Source organism: Anoplopoma fimbria, chromosome 15 (genome assembly GCF_027596085.1).
Source record: "Anoplopoma fimbria isolate UVic2021 breed Golden Eagle Sablefish chromosome 15, Afim_UVic_2022, whole genome shotgun sequence".
NCBI classification, from domain to species: domain Eukaryota; kingdom Metazoa; phylum Chordata; class Actinopteri; order Perciformes; family Anoplopomatidae; genus Anoplopoma; species Anoplopoma fimbria.
Genome location: NC_072463.1, coordinates 7,791,879 through 7,818,460, shown reverse-complemented (window position 1 = coordinate 7,818,460; position 26,582 = coordinate 7,791,879). Strand labels below are relative to the sequence as shown.

At 41.0% G+C, this 26,582-nt stretch overlaps 1 protein-coding gene across 1 annotated transcript; it reads left to right on the top strand.

The window, feature by feature from the left end:
* Positions 1-1,259: 1,259 nt before the first annotated feature.
* Positions 1,260-25,606, top strand: palm1b (paralemmin 1b). The gene is made up of 6 exons (XM_054613964.1): positions 1,260-1,619; positions 15,431-15,473; positions 16,476-16,556; positions 21,000-21,115; positions 21,659-21,729; positions 21,981-25,606. Exons 2-6 carry the CDS (start codon positions 15,432-15,434, stop codon positions 22,346-22,348), a joined length of 678 nt encoding a protein of 225 aa, XP_054469939.1. The 5' UTR covers positions 1,260-1,619; position 15,431; the 3' UTR covers positions 22,349-25,606.
* Positions 25,607-26,582: the final 976 nt, after the last annotated feature.

Sequence of the window (26,582 nt, the reverse complement as noted above, 5' to 3'; positions counted from 1 at the left end):
AATCTTCCGCCATTCCAAATTCTTGGTGTTTGGCATGCTACTTCTCAAGATAACTAGCCAAAGTCACACATACAGGTTTTAATTCAGTTCCTGCAGACTGTATGACGACTGTGGCGAAGGACTAAAACATGTTTTTAAAAAGTCACTTTAACACTTTAAATGTTTGTTTCTTTTACTTTAGCATTGTATACTTAGCAATACATTTTTAACCCCGTTTTTTTTTACAGGCTTTAATATTTATTCATTTTTAACTCAAAGGAAAACGTACCCTTAGACATAAATACATCTGCAATATTTGAAGGCAAAAACTTACAACATCAACCACATGAAACTGATATTTCATTTCTATGACAGAACCCCATGTAGTACCAATTACTAACACTTGTAACATCATGTTCGTTTTGTCCCTCAATTACACTTAGTTTCCAGTTTTATTATCTAAATCTAATGAAGTCTATTAAAAATAATCCTACAATAAATCCTACCTCAGTGACGTCATATACACGTATGCAAAGTCCTCTCGGATGTTAAAAATGAAAACTATCTTTTGGTCTACTCATCAAGAATGAATTAGCAGAACAGGAGCCTAGAATGACGAGGGAGCATGTCTGGAACAAGATCACCACCTGCTGGATGTTGAGTGCAGGTGCAACATATTTTGGTGGGATGCAGATGTGACAGAATAATTTAGGTCAGACCATAGTAGGCGGCTCCAAAATATTTGACATGTTGTTTTTTTATCACGGCCATTCATTTAGTGTATTCATAACTCAATAAAAAAAAAAAAAATAAAAAAAAATATATATATATATATATATATATATATCCTCGGGCTGTAAGACCATTGGGCCTCAGAGGTTATTTATGTAACAGAATAGAAAACACATCTTGAGGAGTTTTGACACTGAGCCTTTCCCACCGCTAGATGGAGAAGTGGCGCAAACCAGCTGAAAGAATGGTCCTTTCTCCTCCCATTAGGAGAGCTGGATTTGATGCCAATTTGTTTTTTTTTTTTTTTTTTTAAAGGCCGCACGTATTCTGCAGCCTTGAAGCACACAGCCTGGTTCCTCGGACGTCATATGATAAGGCTGGAGGGGAGCCAGCGGGGCCCCCGTTTGGAGAGGAGAGGAGGACCTATCTCAGTCAACGTGCGCAGTCAGGGCCCCCTTTATCTCCAAAAGGCACAGGGGAGGCGTATCCTTCCCCCCCCACTCCCCTTCACATACCACTCTTGACTTTCTCTCTCTCTCTCTCTCTCTCTCACCCATACACTAAACTACACTACAACCTGCTCCAGACGACGCCCCGCCGCCCATGAGATCCCCACTTAGGGCAGAGCCAAGTCCGTCGTGCGTCTCTTTCGCTCCAGAGGAAACCATCCGGGTCTTATTATTGTCGGGCTGTGCGCTCACGCTGCCCACGGCCTCACCCTCGGCAATAACAGAAGGGGTGCCAGCCAGAAGAAGAAGAAGAAGAAGAAGAGGAGGAGGAGGAGGAGGAGGAGGAGGAGGAGGAGGAGGAGAGGAAAGGGGTGTTAGCGTATTCCGAATTGACGCTCAGAAATAAACAGCCTGTTTGGAAGACGTCCGTGGCGGGAAGCGAAAGGGATCTTTAACTGAGTAAGTCGTGAATTTTACAGCCTGTTTTTTTTTTTTTTTTTTTTTTTTTTTTTCCCTCTAGCTGGCCTGCTTTTTTTTTTGAATTTTTTTTTTTTTTATTGGTGGTTTGTCCAGAGGTCTGGTTGTGTAGCGGCGCAATATTTCAGCCTCCAGCACGGCAGCATCCTTTTAGAATCCGGCTGGAGGCATGACAGAGCGGGACAGAGGGATGGAGACATTGGGGTGGTGGGTAAAAAAAAAAAAAAATAAATAAGAAAAAAAAAGGGAAATATTATCTGTATCATTGTGCATTTGTGATATTCATTTCTGTAAACACGGCCGCTGCTTTAATATGAGGCAACAATTAGTAATCACAAGGGGCGCAGCATCCTCCAAGGGAGGGGGCATGAATCCAAATGTAACGCAACAAGCCTCACAATAAAGTCTTAAAAAAAAATAGATGAAGAAAGAAAAAAAAAAATAGCTGCATGATCATGTCACGTCAAAAAAACGCCTCATTGGATGGCCAGAGGGCCGCGTTACTGTACTGCACTCTGAAGCCCTGATGCAGCCGGGGCCGACAGGTGTAACGGGACGACATGTTTACGAGAATGCCTTTGATATTGCATCATGTCTTATCGATCTGTTGGTAGAGGAGAAGGTTTCAGGACGGTGGTTTTTTTCTCCCAGTGGCGCCAGCCGTGCATGGGTGAGGGATGCTGACTGGCTGCACACAGGCTGTGGAGGAGAGGAGAGGAGAGGAGAGGACAGTAACAGGCGATTCTATGGTGTGTTGTGATGTGAGCAGTCTGCTCCAACATGGCGCGCATGAGCTGCAAAAAAAAAAAAAAAAAAACCTTGGCCATTACATACTCCTGTCTGGAATTTACACTGTGCAATGGACCAGGCAGGCGGGTTTTTAAAGGATTCCAGAGAATGAGTGTGTGTGTGTGTGCATCCCTAACTGCTTGAGATTTAGATTAAATTAAATCCAGCTCAGGTTGCCACTGGTGATAGAGTCTGGCTCCTTAGTCCTCCTAGAGTATCACATTTTCCCCTGTGTGTGTGTGTGTGTGTGTGTGTGTGTGTGTGTGTGTGTGTGTGTGTGTGTGTGTGTGTGTGTGTGTTATCTTTCTGTTTCTATTCCTGCCTCTGAATAGAACAATAGTAACTGGACCGACTCCTAAATTGTTTAACTCTGTTTTTTGTGTGACAATGTTTGATCACAGCAGGTGACACCAGACAGAGTGTGTTTTTTTTGTTTGGTCTTGGAAGCTATTGTTTCTCTCCCGGCTTTCTGGCTTGTGAACAGACGTCACTGTTGTGGACAACATCTTTGTTGACAAGTCCTCCGAGTTCACGATGATAGAGTCTGCAAACACAACACACCCACTGCATTTCTGAGAGAGCGAGTCCTCGAAGAACAGGACAGAGACGCTTTGTTTTAGTCATCTAAGAAGCTACAGTGACACCTGTTTGATTGACTCCTTTTCCGAGGCAGTTTTTTTCTGAGGTGACTTGTCACATCAGCCCAGTGGATTTGATGTAATGTCAAAAAGGAGCCAAACCGACTGGTCCTAAGTGTATGTTTGCAATGTCAAGACAAATGCAAGGAATGATGTGTTTTGGTGTAAGGATAACATAGACAAGGGCTCACCACTGGCAATATTTTGTGCCTTCTGTTGCCCTTTTCTTTACTGTGTTACAGCTATACTTACTTTTTAGAAATCTGGCAGAAAAAGCCTAAGAAAGCACCACATTTCTTATCAAGAGTCATTAAACAAAGTACTTTAACACCCTCTTTTAAACGGCTGTTTGAAATCACAGTTGCCTATGGATCACAACCTCTATTTATTAGATTATGTCTTAATTGTCCAGCATTCTGGAAATATATCTTTATTTAATATAAAATATTCAATAAGACGAAATGCGGATCTCTGAGCACAGACATGAAAGCACCAATTTGATAATCATAATCATAAGAATAATGTCAGTAATAACACTTCCTTGCCTTTAAGAATCAGATTGAAAGACTTCATTTGTTAGAATTAGGACTATCGATGATGATGATTACATGTTTGCGCTGGTGCATATATTTTTAAACAAGGAGGGATTACAGGAGCAGTTCAGCTCTGCACACTGTGGTCTGTTCTGTCATTTTTATTGTATGAGCGTGGCATGTTAAGTCCACCGTAGGCCTCAGCCCGGCTGTGTGTGAGCTGAGGGTCTATATCCGGTCGGCTGCTCTGTGTTGTGTCAGCGACTGGCAGCAGAGCTGACAGCACTTGTCTTGTCCACCCAATCATCATGCGGCATTATGACTCTGGACAGCCACATTTCTGTGTGTCAGGTTTTGTGTGTTCGCTTTTGTGCAGCTTTGTGTGTGCATTTTAGTCTGTCTTTGCTTGTTTGCCAGAAAAAAAGATGGATGGTGTGTGTGTGTGTGTGTGCGTGCGTGCGTGCGTGTGTGTTGGTGGCTGTCTCCTGGCCCGGCAGGCTGGGCACTGGGATGGATCTGTTTTCACCAATTTAGATAGGGGAAATGGGCTGGTACCCGGAAGGTCATTCATCCTAATCTCGGACTGTCAGTGACAAATGAGGTGAAATGTGAATGAGTGACCCTCTTTTCTACCAACTAACTACAGTCAAATTGCCCAACAGAAGTCCTCAGTGAGTTGAACTGGGAGAAAACTGGTCATATTGGAGTGAAAGTGTTAAACTGTTGCCTAAAAGAGCACGCTCACTAACTACCCTGATAAATCCAGCTCAACGGGCAAAGGACACCTAAGTTTTGTTTCTGATATTAATGCAATAAAACAACCTAATGCTCACTTACACTACAGTCAAGTCACACTATAGCCCACACATATCTTTATAGTAACAATGGATTACATTTCTTTATGTATGTGAAAGGTAAACACAGTCTCACGGCAGGCTGTGAAATCGTCACAAAATGCAATCCATTGGTTTTGTGTACAGGTACCCGAATTGTCTGTTTTTTTGTGTCACGACTTCTTTTTCATGACGACATTACGCTACAAAACAAAATTTAGGTTTCACACTTAGTAAGGTTTAGAAAAATACATCATGGATCGGCTTAAAATACATGAAGCTCTAGTGCAAGTTCGGTCAGGAAGTCTACTACTTTTGCGCATTTAGTTTCTTTCTCATACGTCTGCCATTCACTCCTTTCACACATGCTCACTCATAATTTCCTTGCTGTCATTGTTTGGGGCTGTCAATCATGATATCAGCTGTCCCCATCAGCTGGTTTCTTTCCTCCAATAGCCCAACGACACAATAACAGTGTTAGCCTATCATCTTGCTGCCGCCTCTTTTTAAATACGATTGCCCCTCCACCTCCCCATCTCCGCCCAGTCTTCAGAGATTCATCAGCTTCATGAACTCATCATTCATAAGCCTCATCATGCACCACCACCCCAACCAGTGTCTGGACTCCAGGGCGGGGATTTATCTTGCTGCTGCTCAGGGCAGACACCCTCTCGATTACAAATCTTCCTGTAGAGTCCAAGCGCTTGAGACTCTGTCAAGACTTCATCATCACATATCCTCTCTTAATCATAGACAATTGTCTTTTCTTTGACTGACTTGTATCTCCTGTTTGAACTTTGTACAGTTTAAGCAACAAAACCAATTAGTTGGGTTTAGGTAAACCATCACAAATGTTATGTTTAGGCAACAAAACATAGGGACACGCGTTGTACCAATCCACCTCTCCTCCTTCCCACCATTAGTGGTCTTTTTAAATCTTTAATACTGCATCACTCTGACGGTTACATAGTCACATGGATGCCTTGAATCTGAGTGGCCACCATGAGAAAAGATCCCCATTCAATTTCCATTGGCATTGTTTTTGTGCTGAAAACGGACAATTAGTATCCCCTGTACACAAAACTGAGATTTGAGACAATTTCGCAACCTGCCATGATGCTAGGCTTGAAAGGGGGGGGCGCTTGTAATGAAAAATAAAATGAACTGTTGTTTTGGTTTGCACTCAACGCTACCATCAACATTTTTTCCACATGCGTCAGAGAGTTTTTTCTGATAAACCAACTGTACGCTACATTCCCAGCACCAATTAGCAGACAGACAAAAGTTGGGAATTAGCTGGTGAACATAGTGCAGCATTTAGCAGTTTCAAGTCAGAGTTAGTGATCAAAACAGAGCTAAGAGAAGAATGAGTATTTATCAGTTCACCCATCACATAAGCAACTATTTGCTTACACGTTCATCATATCAACTTTCCGTTAAAGGCAGTAGTATGTCACCGTTGTGTTTATAGCTTGTTTCCACTGACCCCAAAAAACTTGCCATAATAACCGCAGTTAATGCCGGTTTAATGAAAATGCCAGGGGGTTAAAGGTAACTTTTACATTAAAAGTGACACAAAACGAATATTTTGCTTTCAACATAACACTACGACCGCTAATGCATGACTGCAATTTGCTAGCATTTCAGTGGCAGAGCTGGCTGGTTCAACACCATTAGCAGATGATATCAGGCCTCTCACGGGTTCACATCCTGCCCCGAGCGAGTAGCCCCAGCGTGATAGATGTTTCTAATTATTCCCAATGACCTAACTGTCATTAAGAAGCCATTCATGCAGTGGTTATGAAATAACATCAGCATGGTAGTCGAGTAAGATGCATGTCATGCATTACAGGAGCCCTTACAGTTACTGTTTTGAGGCTGAAAGAGGATGTTGTAGGGAAAAAGAAGTGGAAGTGAAAGCTTGTTTAGCAGTCGCACAGATAAGGAGTAACATCTGGGCAGATGGTAGAGATGTGAGATTTAATTTGATAATGCGATGCAATCCGCCTTGGCCTTTTTTTTCTCTTTCTATTAATCTCTGCCTCCTCTTTTCTTCCTGGAGAGTCACTTTTCTTTCTCATTACAAACCCCCCTCCTTGCTGCTTTGTCATGACAGATAAGGCGAGAGAGGATTTGTTTTTTACTCTCCCTCTTCCCGGCAGATAGTCTGTCTTCTGATAAACTGTCATTTTTAGCCACTAAGTCTTTTTAATCTCAGAGGGAAAATGTGCACAGCGGCAGTTTGTGTGTTTGTGAATTTCAATGTGTGTCTTATGTGCCCCTCCCGAAACACGCGCACACCCGAATGCTCATATGACGATCATCAGTGCTGTTGCGAAGATGCTATCAAAGCCACTATTGATAAGAAATAGATCATCTTTTTGAACTGTAGATAACCTTAAACAGCACACAAACATTTTACAGACATTCACATCGGGTTTAAGGGGAAGGAGGAGAATGAATAGAAGGTCTTGTCCCCTTATAAATGAAGAATTGTGTTTTTTTTATAATCCCAGAAGAGATTGGACAGGGTGATATTGGACAAACATACTTAGCATGAACAATTCCCGAGCCTCTTGAGGGCCTTAAGTGGGGATTGGGATCATGCCATAAGGGAAGGCCTCTATTTGGCCTAATGGTTCCTGTGTTAACGTTGAGAGGCTGCTCCAGTAATGCAAGTCTGTAGGCTTCCTCCATCCGGATGTATAGAGGTTGCTGATTGACCGTAGAGCACCACAGGACACTGTCCGTAAACTCAAAAGCAACGCTGTCAGCAGGTAATTTTGATGCTAATCAATACTCAGAACCACCAACCTATTTAAGCATTCTATTTCAGCTCTCTTAGCTTCTTGAAATATGTTTATGCCTTAATAGGTTAAAGACGCATTAAGGCATTTGTAGCATTTTTGTGCAACATTTTTGTGATCTGCCAACATTCCTAATGTGCTATCTAAGGGACAGGACATTGGGTATTTATTCGCCCAAGATGTTTTATTGCAATGCCTGTACATGAATTTAATTAAAGCGTGTGTGAACATTTTCACAAGGGACACATTGTCTCGATGTCTGGCTCAGATGTGTTCCTACCTGATCCACAGATTAACGATTATCTGCCAATCCCCAGTGGAGAAGTCTGACTGCCTTCCTGTTTTTCATCCATACATATTGATTCAAAACGTGAACCTTTATATCAACCTGTCCACTTCTGAGTCTCGCTTTTATGTTCGAGCTTGCGTTTATTTCTGAGCCGTTAAATACATGAATGTATCCATGTATGAGATCTAGTTGCTATATAGTGTTGCTGTGTCGTGAGAAGCAGCAACAGAGAGATTTAGCCTTTTTCTGGAGCATTCAAGCGTTTTTGTCAAGAATGCAAGTTGTAGAGCTGCTGTTTTAGTTGCTAAACCAAGTGACAACCACAAGAGCAAAGGGCTTTAACATGAAGTTCCTCTGATGGCCATTGAAAAGCTGGTTTCCAAATGTCTCTGTTCTGAAGTGAATAGTTGGCTCACTTTGTTTGTATCAGATATTCTCCCATTATTTTCTTGTTAAATCTATTCCTCATTTTGTCTATAAAATGTCAGAAATCATTGTAAACTGCTCATGTGTTCAAATTGCTTTTTTATTCAACAGTCTTAAACCCCAAAAGATTTCATTTTGCTATCATATACGACAAGAAAAGAATAAAGTCCTCACATGAAAGACGCTGTAAATGATGAATATTGGGCATTTTTGCTTGAATAATAATTACACTGCTTGATTGATCATCAAGATGGTTTGCACTTAATTTTCTGTCAGTTGACTAATTGATTTACAGCTAACTGTTGCATATGTCCCTCTCCATTGCATTGTTTTTTATCATGGTCATAGACATTTTGTGTAATCTCTTTTCAGAGCCTCTGTTCTTGTATTCCAGCAGCTTTGTGATGTTGCTACACACAACCGAGTTTTTAACAATGCTGGTTATTATCTCTGTATTTATGTCCACTTGTTCTTTTGTGTCAGTAAGCTCACGTACATCTGCGTCTGATTTCTTTTGTTTGGATGCAGCTTGTAAATCAGAACAGATTGTTTACCAGGTAGGGAGCTCAAAGGGTTTGTATGACTCAGTCGTATTGATTGTCGCTCCATCCCATTGCCCAAATTTGGATTTTCTGAGCAATGAACCGCACCCCAGGCTTTCAAACTTCCAACAAAGACCTATCTGTGACATCAGAGACGCTATGCACCTCCATGCAGTGGTTGGAATCAAAACACGGGAATCAATAAAAGTGTCACTAGAGCTGCAGACTCGGACGTGCATTCCCTGGATGTATAAAAATGAACCAGCAAACACAACGACCGAACAGATTTGAAATGTAAAGGTTTATTGCCATGGAAGTAATGAAGGTTGAGCGCGGTCAAGTGAAGAAATGAGGCGAGTCGATGAGTAGGAATCAAGAGAGAGGAGAGAGGCCGGCAGAACAATACAGGGGGTTCTGGAAGGCAAGACGTTTTTAGTAAAGTTAGGAACTAAAAAAAAGAACTATAAACTATAAAACTCTCCGAAACCAAAAGGATTTGCCCTCTATAGCTCTCCTTTTCATTCTTTACACAACCACTGTGGCTATTTTTTGGGACAAATGAGGACAACGTTATGAATGGCCTCAAGGAGGGACTGGTTGAAATTTGAATAACGTGCCACACACGTGACACCAAAAGCAGGCATGATTGTTTGCTTGTCAAAGTTTAACAAAAATGCTCTCAACGCTCTCAATATACAGTATATTGTCCTTAAAGGTGTTTCGCAGTAATTTTACACAATCAAATCAGTCCTGTAGTCATGGACAGCTGTATAACTTGGAGAAAAAAAATCCCTATTGATGTCTCTGAATGACTTGAATTGAGGTTGAAGACTTTAAGTGGTGGGGTTACACGCGAAGGCTGTGTACAAACCACTATTTGCCGTAGTTGTATAATGGCTAGTCAGTGTTTCTGGAGCTTGACTAATGATAAAAACCACAGTAAAAAACTGACTGTCACTTCTTTCTGACCTCCTGATCCAATCCCACGTGTCTCAGTCTGTGTGTAGCTTCTCTCTTGGCATTTCAACATGGATGTTTCACACTATGTCTCTACTCCGCGCTGACAGAGGTTTATTTATGGGTGACCTCTCGTGGGGGAGAGTGGCTTTCTCCTCTGACCCCTGGAACACTAACATGTGACCTCAGCGGACTTCCTCAAATTTTTATTGGCAGTGCACTGTTTACGTTTGGCAGAGCTTGTGTTGTGCCTCAGATAGAAGGATACAGAGCTTCATGTGTGATGGTGAAGAAGTCGTGGTGTGCGTGCTGACCGGGGACGATTGTGTGTGTGTGTGTGTGTGTGTGTGTGTGTGTGTGTGTGTGTGTGTGTGTGTGTGTGTGTGTGTGTGTGTGTGTGTGTGTGTGTGTGTGTGTGTGTGTGTGGGTGTGGGTGAGAGTGTGTGGCCGGGGCAAAAAGGCAGGGATCAGTATTGTTGTCCCTGTGGTCTTTTGGCCCGAAGGAAGGAAGCTGTGGAAGTGGGGAGTAGAGAGTAGAGAGGAGGAGAAAGAAGTGCCACTCCAACTCAGCGAGTATGAAGGAGATTTCAGATTAGTTTCCTCTTTCAGACTCTCGTAGCTTTCTAATGCGGAGTACAGATCATTAAGATCAAGAGTCATTTTCACAGTCATCATTCTTAATGAAAAGGAATCATTTTTTTGTGCCAGGCAGTGTTATTTTATGTGTGACTCTATGTGCATTTTTCATTCAAGAATTGCCAGAAGTCTAGTTCACGTCTGGGATCTGTCCAGATTTTAAATATTAGCACATCGTTAGTAATTAAATTTGTCCTTGGCCTCTCAATTTCATCTGATTTCTACAGGTGTCCGTTTGTTGAGTGTGCTTGTGGGTGTGTATGTGTTGGGGAGTTTTACTATGACTGTGCAGTATCAGTTAAAAGGTTCTTGCTGTTATGAATTACCACCCGAGTGAACACATTTCCCTTTCACACGGGCTTTGTAGAAATAGGTTATTAGACGCAGCATGCCAGTATTTTATAACTGGAACCATTAGATGCTATTTTTAAGGTTATTTGTTGTAATTTGTTACGTGATAACAATAGTGTGAAATTAGTGTGATTCACTAAGTGTCATAAATTTTTTTCTGTTTGGCTACTTGTCTTTTCTTCATAGCATACCTGTTACTCTTGCTGTATGTCATTGCCTCTCAGTTCTCTGATTGGTGAATGAGATGGTTTCTAATTGGCCAACAAGCTTCCAACAGTTCTTCATCTATGTGGTGCAGGGAGATTTCTTTCTACGGTTGTGCTCAAAGGTAATAAAAAGATCAATATTTCCTCAGCCTGGCTGTGGCTTTCAGCCCTAAGCACCTTCATTTACACTGATTCAAAATCTTTAAAAACATGTCATAAATATTTCCTTTTTTACTTAAAAAAAGGCTTTCTAAACAGCTATCCATTTTATCTTATCTGTCTATATTTAAACATTACTCAAAGTAGTGGATTTGATGCGGCAGATACTGTGTCCTAGTGAATTTTCTTTCGGCAGCGGGATGGTGTTTTTAGGATTTATTTAAAACAAACTACATTGCCCAGGTTCATCGTATTGAAGGGACATGTTGTTCAGTGCAACAGTGTGGCTCATATGTGTAGAATAGTTTTTGGACAACAATGAAGGTCATTGGAACCAAAAAAAATAAGTTTTTCAAAGCTTTAACACAGATGATGCTTGATAAATTTATTTTAATTTTGGTCCCATGAGATTTGTTGTCAATAACAAAAATACAGAACATCACAAGACTCGTCCTTTAATAACTCTCCTTGTGAAATTCATTATGTTCTTCGTTATTTTTTCATGTTTTTGATAATGTCATTCTGTTTCGTCCAATATGATTGCAACATTGTAGTTGTTGGCTCAATTCAGACGTTGTGCGTTGTTTACAATCTGATGAAGCACAGATGCAAGAAAACAAGCTCTGAACAAATCTGCTCATCTGAGTATGTGGGAGTGTGGGAGGCAGGATCAGAATCAGTCCAATTCCAGGTTGTCATGGTGTTTGTTTAAGGTAATCCTAGAGTAGCGTATAGTGTATTCTGCCACTACCACCAACAAATAGACGAATACGCATGGCCCTTGGCTGTCCCAGAGTCACACAGTGTGACTGGTATCATGTACGGATTTGTACAGCGTGTACTTTCTGACCCTTTTACTTCCACTGTGTAGCGTAAATAATGAATACAATGTTTCTTAGCTGACTTTTCAGAACACATTAGTGCAATTGGCCGTAGCGTACTTGGTTCCTTTACAAAAACAAGCGATTCAAAGTTTTTCATGTTTTATTTGCAGCAAGGACAGTCATTTTGTAAAAAGGTGGAAGGGAAACCATTTCTTCTCACCTCGGAGAGAGGAGAGTTCTTAATCCATGTTTGGCTTTAGGTCATCATGATATCCCTAAATAAAGACGCTCAGCGGGATTATCATTCATTGAGCTCCTTGGACATTAAGGTAATCACTTTTAGGGCATTTCAGTCCAGTTAGAGAGTCTGGTGCCAGAGGACCGTGATGCTATTAGAAGAGGATGCTGGTGCTCTATGCAGGCAGTTAATGTGTTCCTGGAAATGCTACGGTAGCAGCGCACTCAACAGGGAATAGGGCCGGTCATTAGTCCGCTTCCTTGACTTCTTCTGCCATGCACCTGCCATGAGATATTGACAAAAACATGCCTAGTTTTAGGTTGTTGTTTGTATGTATACTACCAGCTAAGAAGGCTTCCTCCCTCAGTCCTGTTGGTCTAGTATATGTATCCGTCTCAATATGTTTCTGCCGGCCTCCCTGGATGTCTTCCTTTCTCGATCATAAATGTAATTACTCCTCTAACCATGCTGCAAAGATGCTTGTGCTCGTGTCTGCTTTCCTTTCTCCTTGTTTGTCCATAATTTATGAGAGAGGCAGCAGGAAGTAGGCCCACGATGTTCCGACAAGGTGGACATGTTTTTTTTTCCAATACGTCCTTAAACATTTATTACAGCTGTAGCCCAGATGTTAGAGAAGCAGTGCTAGCATTCAAATTTTGGTTTGAATGGAGGGACAAGTCGGTCCAGTGGACATCTGTTGTTAACTTTGGCATGAACTGGGGGGTTTTGATCATAATTCACAGAGACACACAGCAGATTTTTTTCCCTGTGGTTGAGGGTTGATTGTTTTAAAATACATTGGTTTTTTTAAGGCATTGGTATTAAAACTCCGTAGCACCAAAGACTGTCAGTTTCTTAGTCTAGCAAACATATTTTTTGAGCAGATAATTCCTTATTTGAATCTTACTGTTGATTTGACAGAGTAGTCTTAACTCAAAGTCAACTAACAGAGCTAAACTGACAACATTTTCAACTGCACCTCACTGTCTTCATCAGAAAATAACGTGGTTAAAAAGATCTGTTGAACAGTGAGGAAGACTTCTGTGCCATTTATTTTGTGGCAGATGTACATAACTCTCATATTGAGCAGTTTTGTGTGCAAGCTGTTTATTCAGGGGGGGGCATAGTGCACTGGACTTTTCACAACTCTTGTATCCAACAGAAATTATTAACATAAAAGCATGTGGCTGTGGGTGTGTTCTGCCTCGTGTCAGCTGATGGTCACAGTGACCTCTCTTAGGTCAGGATGGGCAGCCGGCGGTTCTAGGCCTCCCTCATACTGCTGATGAACTAATCCAGATGCTCAGTCAGCTAACTGCCCTGATTCCACCGCAACCACAGTGCTGGAAAGGGAAGGGGATTAAGGGAGAAAATACCTTATAAAACAATGTCAACAAACCGCATAAACAGTGCCTGGATGAAGCTCATCAAAACATTATGTACTGTGGAATTTGGAGCCTTATTTTATTATCGATTGATGGATTTAACAGAGCTGGCTTTCCTTATTCAGCTTCTTTTTACTCAGCGCATCTCCAGATGTTTCTTTCTTCCTGTTTGTGCTGGATTAGTGGGAAAGGCGAAAATTCTAAAGAATGTGTTAAATCAACAGTACATCGTGTGTGTTTTTGTTTAGGGGGCGGTTGATCAGATGATTGTGGTTTAACTTTTTCTCCCAAACATCTCCATGTGATGATGATGTGGTTTGGTAGAAGAGCAGAGATCAGTGGGGTGTTTGAATGTGGGTTTTTTGAAAAGTGTGTGCATAACTGTTACAGAGTGTCCTCCCATAATAAACCCCTGAGGTTTTTTGAGTCCCACAGCTTCTGTGATTGGATAGTGGACTCACATGCCATGACAGAAAATGTCTGCCTCTTTATGTTTTTTAAGAGGAGCCAGTGTTGTTGCTTTGCATGCTTTTTAGTTGGAAATAAAAAAGTGTAGCAATGAAACCAACCCTACAGCAAGGGCAAGACAGAAAACAATTTGCTCCGTTGATATGCTCACAATCCAAGCTTTGGTAGTATTCCTTTGGGGAAATGATGCAAGCAAACTCACAGTAACAGTGGGTGTCCTGGCCACTCATCAGGAGGAGTGACACGATCAAACGGTTTTAACACATTTTAATGGCTGTGCAGAGGGGTGGGTGGGGGAGTTATGTCGAGTAGTTGTGTCATAGTTGTTTTGTAAGAGTTTGGTTTGGACCAATGCAGAGAAATTAGAATCCCATATGTGTTGTGATTAAGTTTCAGTTTGGGCTGGAAAAAGAGACACTGCTGTTAAGATGTTGCTTCATCAACCACCTCCATCTGTAGAAAGAGCTTCTTCTTGGGGCTACATTGCTTTACACATTCAATTCACACACCGTGAAGAGGCTCTTGCTACTGTATCATGACAAAAGAATTAAATCTATGTAAAGGTAACACATGACATCCTTAATGATTTTATATGAGTCATTCGTTCCCCTATATTAACTTTATCAAGTGGCCGAGACAATCTCAGCAATGCTTGAAATTATATATTATGTGGTTTCATAGGTAACGAATGTCATCAAACATAGATTCACATTATCCTTACATCATCCATTTGTCTTCAAGGTAAATTTGTGATATCGTAATTAGGACTGCAACTATATTCGTTATGGATTATTTTGCATTTGATTTCTAGAGTTATCGATGGATTCTTTTAAAAATAGTCAATTCTTAATTTACTGCTGATCCATTCATAGATTAATCAAGTAATGGTTTCAGATCTAATCTTAATTTCAACATACAAATTGAATTGGATTTAATTTTTAAAAGAAATACGTTTTTGCCAGCCAACAATTCTCGTTCAGTGGGGAAAGATATATTATTATACGCATTACGCTTACAGTATCCCTTTAGACAGACAGCCCTGAATGAAGGACACTATGACTTTGGGGTCTCCCCAGTAAATACCCTCCTCCAAAACTGAAATGAAAATAACACCCCTGTAAATAAATTCCTACACAACACAAGGTAATATTGGTTAATCTTGTATAGAAATGTCATTTCAGATGATATGCCATTCCTTATTATAAATACATCTTCTCTTTTTATGTATGATGTCAGAAGCCATGAACAATGTTCTGCTTGAAAGAGATAAAATCAGCTATTAACTACAGAAAACAATACAATTTGATATAAAGAAATGGGATTATTGAGGAAGCTTGATTCTGTGATAGCTTTGTCCCGTCTCAGTCAAACATCAGTCCCAGTCCTTCTACTCTTGCTTCAGCTGCGCTTCCGTCCATCCTCCATCCCGGAGCTCTGGTCTGGAACCTATTAGAGCAGGAATCTCCAGCAGCGCCCTGCTAGCGCATTAGCATGCCTTCACTGACTCTCCCTAAAAAAGAGACACTGATTTAGTGCGAGCAGACAGATATTTAACCTCAGTCACCGGGAAAGTCTTTGGAAGGTAAATGGCTGGTGAGCAAACGCACGGAAAGTTGTGTGTCACTGTGTGTTATGTCTGATGTTGGTGGTCATGTGTGGTTAAATAACTCTCTCTCTTTCTCTCTCTCTCTCTCTCTCTCTCTTTCCTTCAGGATGGCTGAGGTGTCACAAGAGGAGAAACTCCAGGCCATCGCTGTAAGTTATTTGTATCTGTCTCTTCCTTTCTCCTCTTTGTGTACACACACACACACACACACACACACACACACACACACACACACACACACACACACACACACACACACACACACACACACATACAGAGTGCACATCAAGGCACACTGATGGCTGTAGAAACAGCAAATCATTGCTGCTTGCTTAATGACCCAACCTTTTAGATCCCATATCCTTCAACCATTAGAGGACAGACAAAAGCTAAAGCAGCGGCTCTCAGCATCTCTCTTCCATTTGTTTCACTCTTTTGGTCTTTCATCGCTTCAGTCTGTTTCATCCTCTCTTTCTCTTTGTCTTCTCAGACACACAATTTTCAGGTTCTATGCCCAGTATAATTATGTTTGTTGAGATATACATTTTTACAAAGCATTTGGAAATAATGGCAGACAAAGTTAAAGAAGCACGTTTAAATTTGGTTTGTTAAAAGAAGTATTAGAAAATCACTACACAGCGATTTACACTTCATCTGAATTTGCTGAAACGTCAAAGATTTGAAATATCTGTCAAGAGAAATAAAAGTACTTCATGTAGTATGATAAAAACAACTTCCATTATCAACATTGGTATCGCAAAACACCAACTAAAACATCAGTTAAATTCTCATCAACATTTCGGACATTTTCCCAAAATTGACTTTAAATTTGGAGTGAATGAAATGTGCCTATAAATATACAGCACATACAGTAACTGTACTCCAACTTCCCTCTCTTTTTCTCCTAACCCACTCTTGTGCTCAGTCATCAAAAGTTACCATTAAATCATCAGCACGACCATAAAGACGAAGGCGTGGTATGTTTTGATGTCGATAAGATCCATGAGTTTCAGTTCTAATACTTCAATTATTAAGGGGCACAGTGTGGTGTTATTTAAAAACATTTATGATCTACATATTGCTGTGCGTTTCCAGAGTAATGGATATACGTGTGTGTGTCTGTGTCTCTGTTCGTGTGTGTGTTGTAACAGGAGAAAAGGAAGAGGCAGACAGAGATTGAAAATAAGAGGAGGCAGCTGGATGATGACCGACGGCAACTCCAGCATCTCAAGGTACACACACACACACACACACACACACACACACACACACACACTCACTTCCGTATGCAAACACATGTTCACATTATGCACACGCCCTATTTGTACTACTGCACTTGTTAGGATAATTAGGCCACAGTGTGAACGGAGGACACAATCATAGAGTGTCCAGATCTTTGCACCGCAACAGAGTGTGCAGTGATTTGAAACATGTTTCCAGTTTAGCTGCTATTTCCACCTTAAGTAGGCAGATCCAAAAAATGATCCATTCTCGGGTCCCTGATTTAAACGCGAACATTGTACAGACCAGTTTCTTTTATAGTCCATCCTGTTTGGATTAGGTATAAATGCACTAGGGGTCCAGCAACCTTTTGATATGAGGTACCAATGTTACATTTTCTTGTTAATCAGTGAGCCATATTAGCGTGAACATTAAGTTAAATTATGACACCACATCAAAATTTTCATCTCCAACAGATCTATAATGTAAATCCATCCGGAGGCAAAGTGCATGACACATTTTTCTCCCACAATCAGGACATTGTAATTATAAATGAGAGCACTATACAAGAAGGCTGCCATCCTTATGAAAACATCCACATTAGAGTTGAAATCATTAACCCTACCAACCCTCCACTATTGTGTTCTTCAGCAACAAATTCAGTGAAAAAGGCAACGAGTACCAACCAATCAGAGGCAGAGTTACAGGGGTCTTCGCGGAATGCGGGTTCGGGGGTAAAATCGATTAAACTACAGCGAATAAGGTCGCTCAATGCAAATGGCTGTGCAAGAGGTCATTTGGCATACGGATGAGAGGGCACTTCAACGTCTCTGAAAAACTCCCTTGCACACTTATTGCTAGTGTGCCATCGGTGGAGCTACCTGACATGTACTCCTGCAGGAATCAATCCCTTTTTTTAATTATTTTTTTTACTTAGGTGTACTGGTATATTTGCACCTATACCAGTCAACATCCTCTGAGAACACCCCAATCAGACACTGATAAGATGAATGTATTTATGTATAAAACTCTTTCAAGGTGAACAAACAAAGCTGACAGAAACACTTGACGGTCAGCTCTGTGTTTTCTGTGAATTAAGCTCTATGTGTGAGTGTTAGACACCCAAATTACAATAGCAAACTCCTTTTAAATGTATCAGTCCCACACAGTGAGATACTCCCCAACTGCTGCTGTCACGGAATGTTCAGAATGGACCACAGATAACACCAGCAGCTCCTCCACATGCTGTTTATACACACACACACACACACACACACACACACACACACACACACACACACACACACACACACACACACACACACACACACACACACACACACTCCCTAAAAAACACATTCAAATCTGTGTGCATGCGGACAGACACACTCATTATATCAGAGCCAAGGCGTCAGAGAACGTGTCAGCACTGTCAAAGCTATTTCAGCCCAGGACAATTCGGCAGGTCACAGATACGAGCAAAGGTTGCGGTGTGTGTATGTGGCGGCACAGACGCGCATGCGTTTGTGGGAAAAGTGTGTCTGTGACCTGTGTCGTTGCCCTTGCGTGCTCCCACTTTTTCTATTTTCAGAGCAAACCTTTTTAAGTGTAAATCTGTACGTGTGTGTGTGCGTGTGTGTGTGTGTGCATGTGTTCGTTTTTGCGTGCTTCATGAAAGCACAGAAAACACAGAAGCCTCAGACAATGCAGAGGGCTTTGGCAGAGGAAACAGATTTTTGTCCCACTCCCACCAACAGGAAAGGGCTCTTACACCCACCGCACCCCGCTTTCGTCTCACACACACACACACACACACACACACACACATTGACAGAGGGGAAGTGTAATCACGCTGTACAGGAGCATTAAAAGGCTCTTTGTGCAAACCACAGCATGTATTGCTTTTCCAGAGGCGGCTTTCATGTGGAAAACCCAATAAATGTCTCCGTTTACACACCATATTTTTAAAAGGGTGTACCTGCCCCACCATTAAATCACACTAATACAGGATCGTACACACACATACGCAAACATACACACTCTCACAGTGCAGACATAATGGCGAGATAAACTAATACGAAGTTGTTAACACAGAACGCATAAATGGGAGTTCTGTTTTTAATTAAGCAGTCATGGCAGATATGATTATGCCTGCAGCAGGTGGCAGTCCCTTTAATTACAACCTCTGTATGTCATCATACTCCAAATATGTTACAACGTACAGTTTATAGGGGAGCATGTGTAAAGCAATGCTCCAAAGGGAAATGACCAGTACTTAACTATAACATACTTTCAAAAAGTTATTAAAAGCACATGTTTAAAGCCAGGTTCGCATTGTTTCCAGTGTTTATGCTAAGCTAAGCTAACCATCTCCTTGCTTCAGTTTAATATTAACCGTAGAGAAACGAGCGTGGTATTAATCTTCTCATTTAGCTCACGCCAAGAAAGCTTTTTCCCTAAATGGTGAACTATTCCTTTAAATTATTTTTAAAGAAAGATAATACTTGATAAAATAATAAGAATTTGATAGGATAAAATCAATTTATTTTGGAGAAACTGTATTATATTTTCAAATTTGGCATTTCAATTTGTAGAGGGAAAGATGCTTCATGAATTTTGCAATAAAGCTCTTTCCCCTCCAGCTGTTCAGTACATTTGGAGATGTGTGTGTGTGCGCGCCTGTGTCTGTGTGTATCCCAGTTCCGCCCTTTGTCTGCTACGTTAGCAGCTTTTACTCCAAAGAACAATGGAGAGAGACATAACTTCAGTGCTCTGGCTTTACGACCGTTCGTGCAGATTTGTGTGTTTGTGTGTTTGTGTGTGTGTGTGTGTGTGTGTGTGTGTGTGTGTGTGTGTGTGTGTGTGTGTGTGCGTGCGCATGATGAGTGAGTACATTACGTGATGTCAGGCGATGGGGTAGTAGGGTGTGGCGAGAGAGCGATGAAGATTGAGAGAGTACAGAGAGAAAGAGAGAGAGAAGCAGGGTAAGATTCAGTGCCCAGGAGACCATGCAGAGCCGGAGTATGAAGAGTGTTGAGTTACACCGTGAGAGTGTGTGTGTGTGCTGTACAGCTCTGCTGAGCTGGACGTCTGGAGCTAAATTACTCAATGGGGAAAGTAAGAGTTGAAACAGAACAACAGGCCGCTTAACAGATACAAACAGATGCACCCTGACATTTACAACCTTACCCGATATAACACACACAAACCACAAAGTTCATGAACTTTATGATGGATAGAGATGCATTAAAGAGAGAGAGAGTGAGAGAGAGAGAGAGAATGGGCGGGGGTCGAGTCAGAGAAGAAGGGGGAAAAAACAGGGGGTTTTGCTGTAGAAATTCGTGTTGCATCACTGGAGAGGAATTCACATCAAGCACAGGTCCAGATTTTCAGTCGCAGAGCTTTTTTCTAACACTTTTTTTCCGTTTTGGCCAAGCAGAGTTGAATTGCGCTGCACGGTCTAACAGCTGCGAGTAAGACACTGTTATATTTACCTCCAAGCATGCCAAGTATTTGCTTTGATTTAAGCTTATCTACAGGAGGGAATATGATGGGGGGGGGGGGGTCAAGATAAGGATACAGGGTTGTTTGGAAATTGATAGAGGAAATAAACATAGACTGAAGAAGAAGAAAAGGAAGTGGAAGGTTAGAGAATAGTTTTAAAAGTTTTAAAATCCACCTCAGAACAAAGTTTATAGGCTAGATGTTATTCCCACGTCGTGATTCATTATAATTCATATGGGACTTTTAAATTATCTTGTCCTAGAATTAACTTTACAGTAATTCTAATGAGACTAACAGTTCACAATTAGTACATTTAGTCACAGTCAGTGCTCTCAACTTGCTCATAAAGATCTTTAATGCGATTTAAGATTAGAAATAAAGGTTTTTATCTTTTAGTGACTTATCTCAGTTTCCAATCCCACGCTCAATTTAATATAACAGGAGAATTATACAATAGTTTGGGTCTTTCCGTTCAATTCTAGAGGCTTTGATGCCCTGGCTATGTGCCAAAGTCCACTTGGCAACAACAAGTTGGCAGCAGTTGAAGTATGTGACAGAATCACTGAGTGGCAGCAGACAGCAGAGGAGTGCTGGACGCAATCGCTTGTAGATTTTTGTCGTAGATAAACTAAAGGGCTCGTCGTACTAAGTCAAAATACCACTAATCTCTTACAAGGGAGAAAGGGTGTTGCATTTTGGGTGATTGAAGTTCTGCTAATGAATTAATCAGCTGCTCCTGATGAAAGAAGCATGATTAAAAGCCCTCTCCCTAATAATGCTCTTTTCATCATAGCTGACGTACACACTCATGCACCGAAAAGGGGGAAATTATAGTGAAATATGTTCTTCTTTTTACCACAAATTAAAGACATAATCATCCTCTTACGTAATGCTTGTTTCTCCGTGTTCATTCTCAACAACATGTTAGTATTTGTGATGTCCTCTTGCAGTCGAAGGCATTGAGGGAGCGCTGGTTGTTAGATGGAGCTCCGGCGGAGGAGGAGACTCAGAAGCGTCTGCATGAAGACGAGGTGAAGACCAAACTCCTGGAGCAGGTCATCCTCAGGTCAGCATCCAAAAAAAACCCTGCATGTCCGATATTTGTCCAGAATATTGTTTTTTTTGCAGGTGAACAAGTCAAATATGTGTTTGGAATAGCGTTCTTCTATCACACTAGACGTCATGTGAGGGTTGTACATTGCTTTACGGGTGATGTAATCCAATTTGAGTATTCAGACTCAGACATATCTCTATAAATTGGTTATTAGAAACCTAAATAATTGTGATTTATTTATGTATGTGGTGTTTGAACTTGCTAAAAGAAACGTGATTCCAGTCTGTACATGTCTGAGTGTCATGTCTAAGCATTGGTATTGTTACTAAATAAGTCTGTATTTTTATACATTTTAACAATGCCTATAACTTGACATGAGAAGTCAAATAGTGTAAGGACACTGAGATTAACATGGTCAGCATAAAATAGTAACGGGATACATCCTGGTCATGTTTTTTGTAGAACTGATCATCTAATCAACGTTTGCTTATACGTGCAACATTATATTGTCTGTGGTGTAAATGAACATGCACATGTGTGTTTTTTCTGAACCAGGCTGGAGCAAGAGATTGAAGAACTGGAGACAGACCCTCCAGCCAATAAGGGTGTGGCCAAAGAAAATGGAGGTAAGTTCAGTACCCATGGCAACATATGATCGCACGTGAAACCATAGCAACGCAGCCTGGATACCTGTGTCTAAAAGAGAAAGCGAGCTAATAATGGCCTCTTAATTTGCTCTATTGAATTGTTCCTCTCAGCCGGAGGTCATTAAAACAAATTTCCCCTTTCTTTCTTCGTCTCTCTGACTTACCCTGACCACCCTCTTTCCCTTCTGCTCTCTCCTCACCTCGCAATGACACTCTGGTGCCACCCCTAGGTGAGAACGGAGTAGTGCAGGGCTCGGGTCAGACCCCCAAGAGAGAGGTGACGGGGATTGAGGCCAAGCTGCTGGGTCCCAGTCCGGACCAAGCTAGCGAGGACAACCCCGTCACCCTGGTGTTCATGGGCTACAAAACCGTTGAGGAGGAGCAGGAGTCCCGCACGGCTCTGGAAGGTGTGGACGGCAACGTCAAGGCGGAGTTTGTTGTGATCGAGGATGGGGAAGGGAAGGCCGGAGCAGAGGCCGCCTCAGAAGAGCAGGCTCCACCCAATGGGAGCATGGCGGATAAAGAAAAGGCCAACGTAGAGGAGGGAGAGAAGGAAAAGGAGAAGAAACAGAGCTGCAAGTGCTGCACGGTCATGTGAGCTATGTGTGTGTGTGTGTGTGTGTGTGTGTGTGTGTGTGTGTGTGTGTGTGTGTGTGTGTGTGTGTGTGTGTGTGTGTGTGAGGGCGAGTGTGTGGGTGAGTACACACCTGTACCTGTGCAGGCATGTGTGCTATTGCATGTGTATGTATTTGCAGATGTGTGTGACTTTGTGTCTGTGTGCGAGCGTGTGAGTGTTTGTGTGTGTGTGTGTGTGTGTGTGTGTGTGTGTGTGTGTGTGTGTGTGTGTGTGTGTGTGTGTGTGTGTGTGTGTGTGTGTGTGTGTGTGTGTGTGTGTGTCGGGACTGGGGAAAAAAACAAAAAATCTGAAGTACAGTTACACAGCCAATATACCAACAATGAGAGCCAATACAAGCTCCAGCTACAACAACAAGAACCACAAAGACTCATAAGTACACTTTACTCTGTATACTTTCTCTGATATGTATTTTACTTTTGATTTCTATTGATATTTTTCTATTTTTCTGTCTTGACATTTATATTGTATTCAGTAAGTATATCTTTATTATGGGACTGTGTACTGTAAGTTCATTGTTATTATTGTTGGAAAAAAATAACTAAAATGTATTAGCTCTCTGGATTGTACTGCTACCAACTGGGGGAAATCTGGAAACTTCAAATCATTTAAGTCAAAACAGCAAACTATGAAGGACACAGATACCTAAATATATATATACAGTATATATTTCTCTGTGTTGGCCTACCAACTATTTATCGGTCAATTTCATATTGCAATATTGTCTAAGATATTATTTTAAATAGTATTTTAATATATTGATATGAAATTATGTTTTATACAAGGTATTTATTGTTTTTGGTTCTCTATATCATCTCCAACCATTAACTGCATGTAAGCTTGTAAGCACTACCAGAATCGCGTTACAATCACAACAAGTGTCTGTGCTTTCTTAGCCTCATATGTGCTCATATCTTTAGTCACACAAGTCTTTCTATCAGTAACAGTTGATATAATTGGCAGCGTAGCGATGTGCATTAAGCTTAAAAAGAAATCTACAGCACAGAGACAAAGCGGCTGAAAAACACACTAGCTTCTCATAGATACTATATGTGACACATGTACATGAAGATCACAGCTTTTGTATTTTTTAAATAAGATGGATTACTACTTTATGATCAATAGCGTCATGGCGAACCATTGCGCAATGATTAGAAACGCTTAAATAATTTTGTTCTCACAACAGTAGAATCAATGTGAATCTTATGAGGTAGCACTGCATGAAGCCTTGCAACTGTTTTGACTGTCTTGTCACTTGTTAGGTCTTAATTATACACTATCACGTTCACATGAATGTAAACCCAGGGGTTAAATTGGGATTAGTTCTACCATAACGAGAAGAGGCGGGCTTGCACGGCTCACGTATAAAAAAAAAAAAAAAAAAAAAAAAAAAAAAAAAAAAAAGCTTTTTGTCTCTTTATGAACCAAATAAAAATCTGATGGTAAACTGTAATGTCACTGTGTGTTGGTCGGCTGCTGGTTTCTGTCCTGCTCGCTCCCAGTTTAACCCCTGACTCTTTGTCTGTAGACGCCGGCCCGACAGTGCTTGAATAGATTTGCAGCAAAAGGAAAAGATTTCATGTCATTTGAATAGACTTTTCTCACTTATAAATATATTCTCTGGGCACCTTCAATCTTTTTAGGCTTAAAAACACAATATAAATTTGGTTTTTCCCAGGGTCCCCAAGCCTTTTTTAGCAATTATTGAATAAGAAACTGGCCATATTCTATCAGAAAAATCAGTCTAACTGTTTAAAATAGTGCAGGATGCTAGCAAGATAAACCATACATCTACACTATAGACATTTCAATGCCTTTTTGAAATACATTTTGGCCCTAGTTTACTCATTAGTTTGTCTGGGTCGGTGATGCTACGCCACCAATGCTTCCAATATCCCCCATCCCCCTATTCACCTTCACACCATCACCATCGTCACCATCCTCATCGTCCAACACACACACAACCCCACCGTCTATGCTTGGAGACACGCAGTTCAAAAAACCTCTGAAGTTGGTGCTAATCCTGAGTCTCACGACTCGTCGAACGCTCTCCATCCACCAACTACTCTTCAACCCTCCCTCCCTGTGTCTTACTCCACCCGCTGGTGAGGGGGGGATTGTGGGAATCTATACTTCCTCCTGCATTCGTCAAATAAGGGAGTCTTTCGCAACCTTCAGTGCCAGATGCATTATCTCATGTCCTGTCTATACGTACCACCAGAGAAATGATCCCTTCTAACATTCCAAAGGGAGGTCACCGGGCGTGGACAGATGGATTATAGTCTATGCTTTCCATATGTACAGGTCCACTGTTATTGTAGAACTTGCGACTTTCTTTCCGATATTGACTCATGGTTTTTTCTTTCCTACGGCCTCTTTGCAAGGCGGTGTATTGTATTTGATGTGTGTATTTTAAAAACAAGACCATCTGTGTATTGTTGGTGCCTTTGTCAGGTTCAGTTGGTTGGACTTGTCTGTCTGCCGCCATTTTTTTTTAAACCGGGGCCTTTTCTTGCTCTGCTCCTGGTCATGATGACCCAATGGAAACACTGCCTTCTACTCTAGAGGGGTACTTTACAACTATGGTAGAATATCATCCTCATATTTCTCATGATTACTATAAATAAATGCAGCTCAGATGATTGGTAATATGCAGACTTCTGTTGGTGTCTTGAAAAAAAAAACGTTGTATCCTGTTGTTGATTTTGCCGTAACTGACAGATTACGTTTTTTTATTCCATCAACCGAGAAATTTATCAAAAGCCAAACTACATCCAAAGCTTAACATTTTATGGGGATACAAACTTTATGCAGGAGACTAACTGACTACTAGTCTATGTGCAGTGTATACCCATGTGTGCATATCTAAACGCATACATACATCTGTATACATAGAAATACATGTAACTTTGTTGAGCTAAATAAAGCTTTGCTTAATTGTGGGTATCTGGGACAGCAGCAGAAAAAGCAACCTTGTGTTATACCAATGCCTGTTCATCTATTCTGTGGTCGTCTAAATGTTTAATCTTGAATAAAACTACTGTTTGTTTACAGCAAGTCAGATAAGCGTGTATGTTATCAACCAAATGTACACATATTGTGCCATGGTTAATGATGTGTGTGGGTTTCGGCATCTCAGCTGACGGAGCCACAGACGGAAGACCTTCTGTTGTAATGCAATTGTCTGGTGAAAATAATAACAAATACAATAAAACTACCCCTCATTTATGGAGAACGAATCATGTACAGTAAGTTGTGATTTGAGGAGAGATTTTTTTAAAGATGTGATAGAAACATGAAAGACAGTTATAAAGAGCAGATCCACCAGCAGTAATGAGTATAAATGGCTTGGGATATTCTGTTAAGTGCACTACCCAAAACAGGCCACTAGAGAGCATACGTCCTCTGTAGTGGAAGTTAATCCTGTTACAGAATTGTCAAATACTCTGTGAAATAGGGAGACAAAGGCAGAGGGGCATTTAAACAGGTCATTCATCAGATGGAGGTCAGGTATGCACCATTCAACAAAACATAATTATACTTCTTTAAGCTGAAGCAGATCTGCATCCAATAAACAACAATTAAAAGAATCTGGCAGATTCAGTTTGTTGACACATTCTGTCTGATTTTACCATTCAATAAGATAAGATAAGATAAGATAATCCTTTATAAGTCCCGCAGCGGGGAAATTTGCAGATAGATAAATTTGCTACAATAGAAGTAGCAGAAGTGTTCCACATCACGAGACATAGAAAATATTGTTTGCTGTCTTTAGGTCCCACTCTGACTACGACTTTTCCACGCTTTCACAGACATAATATAGATGAAAACACAACTGTCAACTGTCCTGGGATCGATTGGTGGAATATTTAAAAAAAAATCATTGGAAATAAAAAGGAGGTGGCTTTTCTTGCATTTTAAATTACTTTGAAAAGTAGGATTAGAAGTCCCAACACAGAAGTCAGTTCAATCAGCCATATGAAGACAAAGCTAAGTCTAATTGCTGCTGTGGTAACATAAACCGGTAATTACCTTCCCTCTGTTATTATTTGTTGAATGTAAGCCTCTGCTACCGTAATATGAGACACAAATTAGGATGGACTCACAAACAGAAACAATAAAACTAATTTTCCCTTAAATTCCAACCTCATTCACCCCAAAATAACTTTATTTTGCTCAATACCTTGTGGGAACCAGT

Coding starts and splice junctions, on each gene's coding strand:
- palm1b (XM_054613964.1), top strand. CDS start 15,432: ATGGCTGAGGTGTCACAAGAGGAGAAACTCCAGGCCATCGCT. Junction 16,557..20,999: donor GGCAACTCCAGCATCTCAAG/GTACACACACAC, acceptor GTCCTCTTGCAG/TCGAAGGCATTGAGGGAGCG. Junction 21,116..21,658: donor CTGGAGCAGGTCATCCTCAG/GTCAGCATCCAA, acceptor TTTCTGAACCAG/GCTGGAGCAAGAGATTGAAG.